Source organism: Bos javanicus, chromosome 8 (genome assembly GCF_032452875.1).
Source record: "Bos javanicus breed banteng chromosome 8, ARS-OSU_banteng_1.0, whole genome shotgun sequence".
NCBI lineage: Eukaryota > Metazoa > Chordata > Mammalia > Artiodactyla > Bovidae > Bos > Bos javanicus.
In genome coordinates, this window is record NC_083875.1 from 28,467,577 (window position 1) to 28,478,591 (window position 11,015).

The window sequence follows — 11,015 nt, forward strand, 5'->3', positions numbered from 1 at the left end:
TTTTTCACCTTTTTTTAAGATTAAAGTTTACAACTTGGAATTACTTGAAATATTATTTTTAACTCTGAAATACAGCAGCTTCTGAAGATAAATGTATTTTACTATTAGATTTAGCTGAGATCCCAAATCATTCTTAAAAAGGGGATTTAAAGATAGTGTATAACCCTATTTTTATTAAATAAATTGCTAACCTGATAAGCTAAATTATTTTCTTAAATAAGATGAGGAAGATGAGGGTGAACAAGTTGTTGTTTTGTCAAGCAAATTCTAAATTATCTAAACCATTTACTTTTTAAAAAAAAAAAAAAGGTATCCTTTTCATACCTCTAAAGTGTTCGCTGTAGAAAAAAGGGGGTTTCCTTCTGTTTTTAGGTAAATTCAAATTATTTGGTTTGGACAAGCAGAAAGTTTCCATTCGTTGATCATATTCAGTATATTTTTTCAAATCTCTGCTGTGAGATTCTCTGCAGCTGATGCTGCTACAGAGTGAAAGGAACAGAACAATCATTCAGAAAAAGGTGCATGGGTTTGCTTTCATCCTTTCATTGAGGACTTTCACTCTCTTATAAAAATTATGTTAATCAAGAGCTCCCCTTATTGCACTCCCCGCTGCCACTTACTCCCTAATCCTGAGGATGTAGGAAAATGCTTGCTTTTTACAATAAAGTCATTAGCAATGAATGTGCTTAGGTGATGCCTGGCGGAAACTGAATCAATTTTAAAATGCTCTCTTTTTTCTCGCCCTCTCCACTCCCTGTACACCTACCCGCCCCCACTTCCCTCTTGTTTTCCTAGACACAGTGCCAACATAAACCTGCATCGTAAACTGTTGACCAAAGAACTCGATGACATGGGCCTGGACTCATCACAGCCCTCCCTTAGCAAGGACCTCCGGGATGAATTTTTGATGAAGATCTATGGTGCCCAGCACCCCCTGGGGCTCGACATCAGGGAAGATGCCTCCTCTCCCGCGGGGACGGAAGACTCCCACCTGAACGGGTATGGGAGGGGCATGGCGGAGGACTACATGGTCCTGGATCTGAGCACCACCTCCAGCCTCCAGTCCAGCAGCAGCATCCATTCCTCCAGAGAATCCGACGCCGGCAGCGATGAGGGGATTCTCCTGGACGACATTGACGGGGCGAGTGACAGCGGGGAGTCGGCGCACAAGGCTGAGGCCCCCACCCTCCCTGGCGGCCTCGGGGCTGACGTTTCAGGGTCTCTGATGTTCAACAGCTTGTCCGGGAGCACTGGTGGGATCATGTGTACCATTTGCCACAAGATGTACAGCAACAAGGGGACGCTGAGGGTGCACTACAAAACCGTGCATTTGCGAGAGATGCACAAGTGCAAAGTCCCCGGTTGCAATATGATGTTTTCCTCTGTGCGAAGCCGGAATCGGCACAGTCAGAACCCTAATCTCCACAAAAACATTCCCTTCACTGCAGTAGATTAGTCTCAGAACGGACACTACAAATGCCAGCTCTCACCAGATGGCCTATGTATCTGAACTGCCATAGTCAGTGTGTGCTTGTGTACTTGGGGGAGGGTGTGTGTGTGTGTACACACATGTATACCTGTGGCTACATACACACACACCCACACGTTTTCTTTTCTTTAGATATAAGAAGATAAACACTAGGTGCTTTTGAAATTTTTTGTCTTTTTCCTTTATAGTTTTGAGAAAGAGGTCAGATCTTTAATTTAGAGGTGAAACAAAGTACCCTTTAAGTACACATGCGCACACATAAAAGCGTGCAACTAGCCCAAACTTTGACAGAATAACAATTTTTGGTCCTCTCCAAAGAGACGATTTGTTGTACCCATGACTGTTGCCTGCAAAGAGATAAAGGGGGGGAAAAACAAAAAAGGAACTTCTTATAGTTGTCTTTTGTGAACTTTAAGGTTTTGAGAGAATCTTCATTTAAAGCATGGCAGATTCACCTGTAAATATTTAGCCTTGAGAGGCCAATGATGTAAAACAATTGTATTGATGGTTGTTTAACTCTTTTGTTTAATTTTTACAGTTACATCCAGCTGTTAGATATACAGGAAAAAAAATAGTTTGCTGGCTAGCTCTATTCATTTATGTTAGCATTAATGCACATTTTTTAAGGAAAAAAAAACATGGTCTTGTTTTTACTACCTGCTAGATATAGTGATAAAGAGGTGCTGGCATGCCTTACAGCACAGATCTGATTTTTTAAAATGTCCTGTACTAGTACATAAATCCAGTCATGCACTTTTTTTCATACACTACAAGGGGATGTGTAATATCCATGCTTCTTTTTTATCCTTAAACTATTGCCATACTTCAAGTAAGTGTCTTTTTTAAAAAATTCACTTGTATAAAAATGGTCTGGTCAGTATAGGGCACAAACGCCAAACAAAAGTATTAGTGTTAACACAAAACTGCCAACTTTGCACAAGTTTCCAGAAAAGAAAATACAATTAGTCACTCAACATAACCACAGGCCAATTTGTCGGCCACCAGGAAACCGCTTTAAGAAAAAAACACTTGGTGATGCTTTCAAGTGCCGAATGTTATTACAATCAACATTGTATCCTTCTTGCTTATATGTTAAGTTACATAAAAGGAAAACAAAGTGATGCGTGTGAAACAGCCAAGGCATTTATTCTTTAGAGGCAGGATAATATTTCAGGATACAGAAGCCCAAATTACTCACTACGGAGCAAAGCTGAATACAGTGAAAGAGCTGAATGCTCATGCGCAAGGACCTGACCCTTCTCCATTAAGAAGGAAAAAGTCTGAGCTGAGTTGGTCTATTATGTGGCTGTGTAATTTGTCACAAGTACTGCAGTAGTACTATGATTCAGGCTGGTTTGATAGACAAAATCAAAAGACATTTAATGGTAGAGGCAGCAGTACTTGGAAGCTTTGCAAACATGTGCTGAACTTGAACTAAGCAATACTCCTTTCTGAGCAGCCAGAAGAAGGGGGTTTAAAATAGGATCTCTCACTGTTTAGTGTTTTGCGTTTCCCCACGCGATTTGTCAGAGAGAAATGAAAGCAAGCCTGAAACCAAGCAATCGAGAGTGAGAAAGAGCAGGGAGAGGATTCTCCAAACCTTTTTTGTTTTGTTTTATTTTGTTTCCGATGTTTACACATGTTGCCTGAGCTGGTTAACCACATCGGCAGCCTCAGCTACCACAACATACTGACTAAATGATGATATTTACTCAGATTCAATCTGCAGCCAAAACCATTAGGGTGTGCATTGCAGACTGTGTTTTGTTGTCTTTTTTTTTTTTTTTAAGTGGAGGGGGCAAAAGATAAACAAGGCATATTTTGTCGAACAGGACACAATAATTTAAAGAGAATGTATTTCTTTTCTGCATTTAAGGGCCTCAAACATTTCTTTCATCAGTCTAAAAGAAATACTCCCTTTGTCTTAACTTTTTAATGGCATTTCCATTTTTCATATGTTTCGTAATTATTTTTTTCTAGGTTCACATCAGCATTCACTTCCGTTAAATTTGCCAAAGGAAACTGTTAATATGTTTCTCTTGTTACTATTCCTGTAGGATTTATTGTACCTCAGTATTTATTGTTTCCAAAAATAAGCATCATTAGTTGAGGCTTCAGTATTTTTTGTGTGAAAATTTCAGAAACAATGGAATCTTAAGCTAGATGTGTCTAGCAGCTTTATCTTTTCATCTCCTTCAGAGGATGCTATGGGGTTCACTTAATTTTTCATTTGTTCTACAGTGAGGAGAGACCAAAAGTATTTGCAGTACAAAAGAAACTATATCAAACACTATGTTTTAATGACAAATGTTTACGGTAAAAAAGCTGAGGAATTAGTGCTAACCGTTTTTGTTTTTCTTGTACCTTTGAATTCCCCAAAGTCTTAATCGCTTTATTTCAGTGTTGTTAAACTGAATAGACAGATGTTTTCCTTTGTTTTATACCATATAAGACTCTGTACAGTATGTTTGTGGAAGATTGAACTAGAATAATGAAAACTTGTTTGCAAACATTTTGGTCCTCTTAGCCTTCTGTGTTGCGCTATTGCCCCATTAACCAACTAATTTGATTCCAGAAGGGTGGAAAAAATATTTTGTTGGTATCCCAGCAAAAGATTATGGAAACACTAGCTTTGCAAGTGTATACAGACCAAATGACACTTTTATGAAATGACACATTTTCAGCGATTTTTAACAATTACACTCTCGGTTGGGATATTAGAACTCAGCTTGTACAAAATCAGTGCTTAGTCTGTTTAATGTCAACTAAAAGGTCAAAGAGCCCTAATGAGTGAATTACATAGCTGTCAGCAGGTCACAACAAAGGAACTAGGCTTAGAACAAGTGTTTGTTAACTCGCCACAAACCAGGCTGATGTGGATAGCCAGTTAGAATAAGCCCAGAAGTAACAAGATTCTCAAGCAGAATTTCCATTGCTCAGAAGCATGAATGTGTTGACCTGCCTTTTGTTGGAGAAATGACAGTGAGTCCTGGACAACCTGCCCTTTTTAAGTCTCTCCCCTCTTTGCTACTAGTTTTGTGCCTCAAGTGCCCACGTGTTACGGTGGCCTTTTAAGTGATGTATAATATTTTCCAGTTTAAAGCCTAGTTGCTTAAAAGGGACAGGGGGAGTGGACAGAAGTGGTCCTGAAGATGTAGAATCATGAAAACGTACATTTCTTCTAGTCCCAGAGTGTCGCTTGTTCTTGGGTGTGTGCCTGAGTGCAGTGTTTTGACTTTAAATCTAGTTAAGATGGTGATCCCAAGGCTTATTTGCAAATGGGAAGGATGATGTGATCACCATTTTAACCATTGAGCCCTTCCTCTCTGTCCATTCATACTAATTTCTTTTTTCATAGGAGTTTTCTGTTGTGACACAGGCTCTGTCCAGCTGCATCCATGCTAGGGCGGCTGAAAAAGGAATCAGATCAGTCGCTCAGTCGTGTCCGACTCTTTGCGACCCCATGAATCGCAGCACGCCAGGCCTCCCTGTCCATCACAAACTCCCGGAGTTCACTGAGACTCATGCAGCATTTCATCCAAGCAACCTTTTCCCCCACTTGATTCATTTTAACCAGCATTCTGTCACAGGTACAAAACTGGGCAGTATTATTAACATGCATGTTTGCTAGGTGGTATTGAAATGTTCTGTTTTGATCATTTTAAGCTATGTGTTAGTAAGGATCAGAAAAGGCTTAGTCTCCTTTAAGGACTGTCTGTGTGTTGTGGAGGGGGATGACCTGGAGCAAGAATAACAAGAGATAATAATTTGGTGTTTAAAATGTGATAAAAAGCATGACATTCTTCGTTCTGCTATTAATTGTATAGAAATAAGTCAGTGCATTTCAGATCTTAGTCCAGGCCGATGCCTTTTAAAGCTGGCAGACATCTCTTTTGACATTGTTTTTAGCACAATGGCACCACTGTCCTTATAGTGTAATTTATTTGGTCATGAGTTCCCAGGCTCTTCCAGTATGAGGAGAAAGGCACATAACTGGTTAATAGCCTGTTAGTGTGTGTATGCATATATAATATATATATATATATATAATATAGCCCCTTCTCGATATATTCAAAGCTTGCCTTTTTAAAAAAATAGCAAATATATATATATATATATATATAGCGATTTTTTTAAAAAGGCAAGCTTTGAATATATCGAGAAGGGGCTGTTACAGAGGCATTCTCCTCATTTTACTCAGGGGAAACATGCACTAGGTTCCCACCAAATAAAAAGTGACCTTTTGTTCCCTCTCCTCTGTACACACCCCTCACGTGTGCCAAGCAAATGAGAACAGAGGCCCTTGGGAATTAAAACAGAAGGAAGCAGTAACCAGATTGAGATGGACATGCTGCTAACTGCCAGCCGTTGACCTGAGCAGTCCTAACTTGCACTCGGTCTTCAGTGTTGGGCCAAATGGACTAAGTACATAAGTGTCACCTGTCATAAGACGCGCTACATCTACTGTCATACGAAACAAATCAGCCAGAAGATACTTTCTTTGATCTTATGGACACACACCTTCTCTTGAGCTTTGCAAAAATTGTGACACATTTTGGGGCTTAAAAACATCGCTTATATTTCACCCAGACTTGGAATATTTAGAGGAGTTTGCTTCTCCTTCTCATTCTCTGTGTTTCTAATGGGAGGGGTTTAAATAAGTATGGAGAGCATTCAGAGACAGGTGCCACAGAGACTGGAGGGAAGCACAGTTTTGTACAGTGAAGTGAGGGGTATTAAGTAGAAGACTTGCACCTGTCCTGGTTTGAAGATAACTAGAAAAGAAAATAGTGGACACACTGAAAGGAGGCAGTCAAGAGAAGCGTCCGGTGCAACTCTGCCTAGCAGTGGGTGGGAGCGGATCCGTGCAGTGCATCCCACAGCACCCCGTGACCAGGCGCCTCACTGAACCCTAGTCTGAGAAGGGAGGAGGACAGCAAGAGTGCTGCCTGGAATAGCTCAAGTCCTAGCAGGTCAGGCAGGCAGTGGCGGGGTGGGGCTGGGGTGTTCTTCTTCTCTTATTTTTGGAGTGGAAGTGATGCTCAAGTCCCTTAGGGAACTTACAGATCCATTGGGTCTACCAGATCCTAGAAAAGGCTGGTGGTCAGACCAAGCCCTAGTTGTGCTGAGTGGAAAGACGTGATTGCCAGCGCAGGTCTGTTCTTTCTCATCGTGACTGTGGCTTGCCCGCGTAGCCGCGGTTGTACTGCTCTTTGGCTGCAAAGATCTCTTGATCAAAATGTGAGCTCACTCACCTTCCTACCGAACATAAAAGCAACTTTGCTGCTTTCACATTCTCCCTCTAGGCCAAACCATGTGTGGTAGGTAGCTTTCCTCGTGTTAGCATCAGGCCACATCTGCTCTGCCCCAAAGGCATTTCCCTTTCCTATAGTCAGGACTGCTCACTGTACACGGTACTTTCCCATTAGTATTATGTAAATCCAGCTGTACAACTGACTGGTGGGCTAATGTAACATCACTGTTGCCCAGACACCCATCCTCTCCTGTATCCTCCCATCATCCTTATTCTTCCCACATCTTGCACAAGATGATGTTTATGGTCATTCGGCAATAACTGGACATCAACTGCTATCTTTTTGGCATTTGTCAAAAAATCCAAATGCCCGGTCACAGGGGGTTTAAAGAAAAAAAACTAAGCATTTTTACAAGTACACTGAATTGGATCAGCATTATTGTTCATTATAATGCTATATATTTTTTTGAAGTAACATACTATAGTTGTCATAAAACTATCTTTATTCTTCTCCTCTGAAGTGTTGTTGTAAATTCACTTGACCTTTACTGCAAGCAAAAAAAAAAATTTTTTTTCTATATAGACTATCAAGACAAGGCTCAGTTTGTAACAAATAGTGGACCATTACAAAAGAGGAAACAGAAAAAGCCAGGCTGAGCAGCGAGAAGCTTCGGTTCAATTTCACCTCATATCTTTCTAATAACTTACTTGTCACTTTATTACCTTCCAGTAATGTGAACGCTGCTGACAAGACTGTCACACTAACAGCAGACAACACCCTGTCTGCTTCAGCCCCAGCTCTCCTGGCTACTTATTGCCCTGGCCCTGAAGGGACACAAACTAATAGTGTGCTTTCCAGTTCAGCACTTGGCCATCAAATATAAAAGGATGCGTAATTGCCTGTTTATCCCTTGTGAAGGGGAAATTGAGTACAAGGGCTAGGCTTTCCCACTGAGTTCCCCGATGCACACACATCCACAGTCACTCTCCCTCCCTCCCTGCACCTCCTCCCAGCACACGAGCACATACACACACCCACTAAACTGTATCTCTGGTAAGCCCAAGGCTGCCTCGCAGTGCCCTCTACAGCTATTAAGTGCACAGTAACAAGACTACTTCTTAAATAAAGGGTCAGCAGAGAGATTCTGGCTTTGACAGCATCCTCTGGGTCTTTGGAAACTTAAGTATTGCAATTCTAAGCCCATGTATTTTGAGAGTACTGGGTATGGCCCCATAATTAGAACAAAGTTTCTACAAGTCAGTGGCAAAAGTGGGATTAGATTGCCCCATGTTCTGTAAATAAAGAACTAAGATGTTTTTCCTCTCCTTCAAAAAGTGCACATGCTGTAAACAAATTGGTTGTGCGTGGTGGTTTGAAAAAAAATTTTTTAGCTTTGGCCTCCAACCAGTAGTCTAGATGTACACGAGTATCTTGCCGTGACAACCTCCAAATCCATAGTGTAACAGGACAGATTCACCTTTAATTGGACTGACAATCTGAAAAAAATAATAAGGCACAGGGACTTTGAGTTTAATCACTAAAACAGGGACTACCCTATATGTAGAAAGTAAATTCTCCACTTGGGGAGAATTTGGGGAAGTATAAGCACATGAGCTTTACAAAATCAAGTACGAGGGAACAAAAGGTACAAAGAAAAATCATGTGAAAATGTGATCTTCCTAAACATCTTGAGCCCAAATAACATATATAAGAATTGGCTGCTAGTTTTGTATACTGAACTACTTACAGGATCATAAAAGTGGCTAGTTAGTGGCTAAATGAACAATAAGGTCTCAGTGTGCCTCTTGGGGAATTAGGGGACACCCTGCTTCTTTCTAAACTCGTGCAGTGGGTCTGATAGATGCTGTTGATCCCACCCCTCTCCCCCCACTGACTTTGAACAGTCACATTTTAAATCTGTGTCAAAAATTAAGACACATGCAGGTGTCATCTTTGATGCAAACTTTTGGAAAGAGAGAAAAGTGGCAGACAGAGACAAAAGGTCTGTGTAGACAAACCTGTGCTAAAATAATTGTATTAAGCAGTATGTGGACTGGGCAGAAAAGCACTTTGAGTAACGATTCTTGGGGTCAGGGAAAAAGCAGTTGATGTTTTTAAGTTCTCCCAGTATGTATATATTACAATCATTTAGCAAACATCTTAAGAGAATCTTAATTAAAAATTCAGTTGCCAAAATTGCACAGATTATTCAATATTAGCTGTACCCCCCCCCCACTTAAATAATAGGTATGCTTAAGGACAGTTTTAATTGTTTTAGTATATTTTTAGCTTCCTTTTTCTAAGATTCTTTGAAGAGAAGGAAGAGTGGAAAAAGGTATTTTAACAAAAATGGAAAGAAATAGATAGTATAAAACTATATTTCTTAAAGTATGCAAGCGCTAAACCAAGACTTTATAAGGCTTCCTGTTGCCAAACACGATGCTGAAATAATGCACAAGATGGCACATCAGTCCAGTACCAACCGGCTCTGCCCACTGCTGTTACAAAATGCAAGGATTGAGAGGTGGCCCCAGGGGTGAAGGGGCCCATCGGTGTCAGAGAGTCCCACTCCTCTGGCCCTGGAAACATTTTCCGCAAGAGGGGGAGAAAAGACCAGCCCTCTTGGCAGACCTCCCCCAAGGTGAGCTGACCTGGCACTGTTTCTGCAGGAGCCGCCCTGCCCTTCCCACTCTAGGCCACAGAGCACCCCTGGCCTGCCTGTGAATCAGCGCCGTGGCCAAGAGCAGCAGTGATTGATGAGGCATGATGCTCTTGATTCCCAGACAATGTGCTCAGTTAACAGGCTCACGCGAGATGTGTAAACCAAGTTGACTGTTTTCATCTAGTACTCAATTTGGAGTGTTTTTGCATGTCTTTGTACAGATCCACTCCTCTCATTGCCCATCTTAATCTCCCCTGACTTCATTATCTTTCCACTCCTGCCCTTTCTTCTTCTGATCTCACCCACCCTCTTCAAAGAAAATCTTTTCTGAAGCAAGAAGGTAGAACACTCCCTCCTTCATCTGGATTTTGATCGCTCTGGAAACATTTGTGTGTTCCACCCTGTCTGGGGTTTACATAACGTGAATTAAGTGAATGAGCTGTTCTAGTATTATATATTAACCTGATCTGACTAAGATTTATAATATATGGTGCTCTCACTTTCCTGTGCAAACTTTGGTTCTGCTGCCCTGCCAGAAAAGTCTCAACCATTTTCCTTCCAATGCCAGTATGAACAGGGCAGGAGAGCTAAACATGGGTACCTGGAGGTCAGAGGGGTGAGGGAGGTGGAGAAACCAGGAGAAGATGTGGGTCTGAGGCCTCCCTGGGCCTTTCCTCAAAAGTGGAGGTGAGTCAATACTTCAGGAAAGCAAGCTCTCAGCTCTCAAATGCTCCTCATCGACTAAGCCTTTTAGAACTAGCAAGATTCCCTCACCTGGTTGAGAGAATACATAACTTTCTTACTCACCCCAAACCCACTGGTGTGTCTTGCTAACAAAAACACTGGACACAACCCTCCTATTTGACAGCAAAATTGGCCAAAGGGAACTGAAATATCTTAAGGAAAAGGAATTTTCCCCAAGATAGGTCCTTTTCCCCACCCCCTACCCTGGAGTTTGGGTGGGGAGGGCTGTGCTTTTTTTGTTTGTTTCTGTCCTCCTCTGCATCAAACCAGCCTCTCCTGCCCAGCCTGTCATAGAACCAAGGTCTGCACTACGAAAGGGGTCAGCACCCAGGGACGGGCACAGCTTACATCACCCTGATCTGATCATTGTGACGTCGGTAGCTTCATAAATACTGTATGTACCTTGAACAAGGGTTTTGTTTTTGTTTTGTTTTGTTTTTCTTAGTAGTTTAAGGGAATTAAAAGTTTTTATTTGCTGTTTCCTTTGTTGTATTTTCTGTACTATAACTGTCTATGTCTTTTGCATAAAATGCATAAGGGTTTGGGGATGTAAATGGAATTTTATTCATATTTTGTCCAAATACCTCTTGTAATTTGTATCAAAATTCTTGTACAATTTTTATATTAAAGATTTATCAGTCACTGATCTCTTCTTACCTCCTTGATTTGAAGAAACCTCAACCAACTCCAAGAGATCACTATGAAATACACCAAGAAACACTTTAGCTTACATTGTGATTCACCCTTATTTAAGCTCCAATGTTAGATAACTTGGTCTCCTTTTTGGACTGAATCATGCTATTATTGAACACACTTCTTAGGAAAATCAAATTCATCTCATGCTCAGATAGCCAAGCTGAGTCAG

The 11,015-nt window shown here is 41.2% G+C and overlaps 1 protein-coding gene across 13 annotated transcripts in view; it reads left to right on the top strand.

Annotated features, from left to right (window-relative positions):
- Positions 1-10,796, top strand: part of BNC2 (basonuclin zinc finger protein 2) — a 485,862-nt gene extending 475,066 nt beyond the window's left edge. For 11 of the 13 annotated variants that reach the window (XM_061425235.1, XM_061425225.1, XM_061425228.1 and 8 more), the window contains one exon: positions 796-10,796. In XM_061425235.1, coding sequence (XP_061281219.1) covers positions 796-1,456 — 661 coding nt within the window. In that variant the 3' untranslated portion in view covers positions 1,457-10,796. The remainder of the gene's footprint in view (positions 1-795) is intronic. The other 2 variants (XM_061425227.1, XM_061425236.1) reach the window with 2 other exon arrangements.
- Positions 10,797-11,015: the final 219 nt, after the last annotated feature.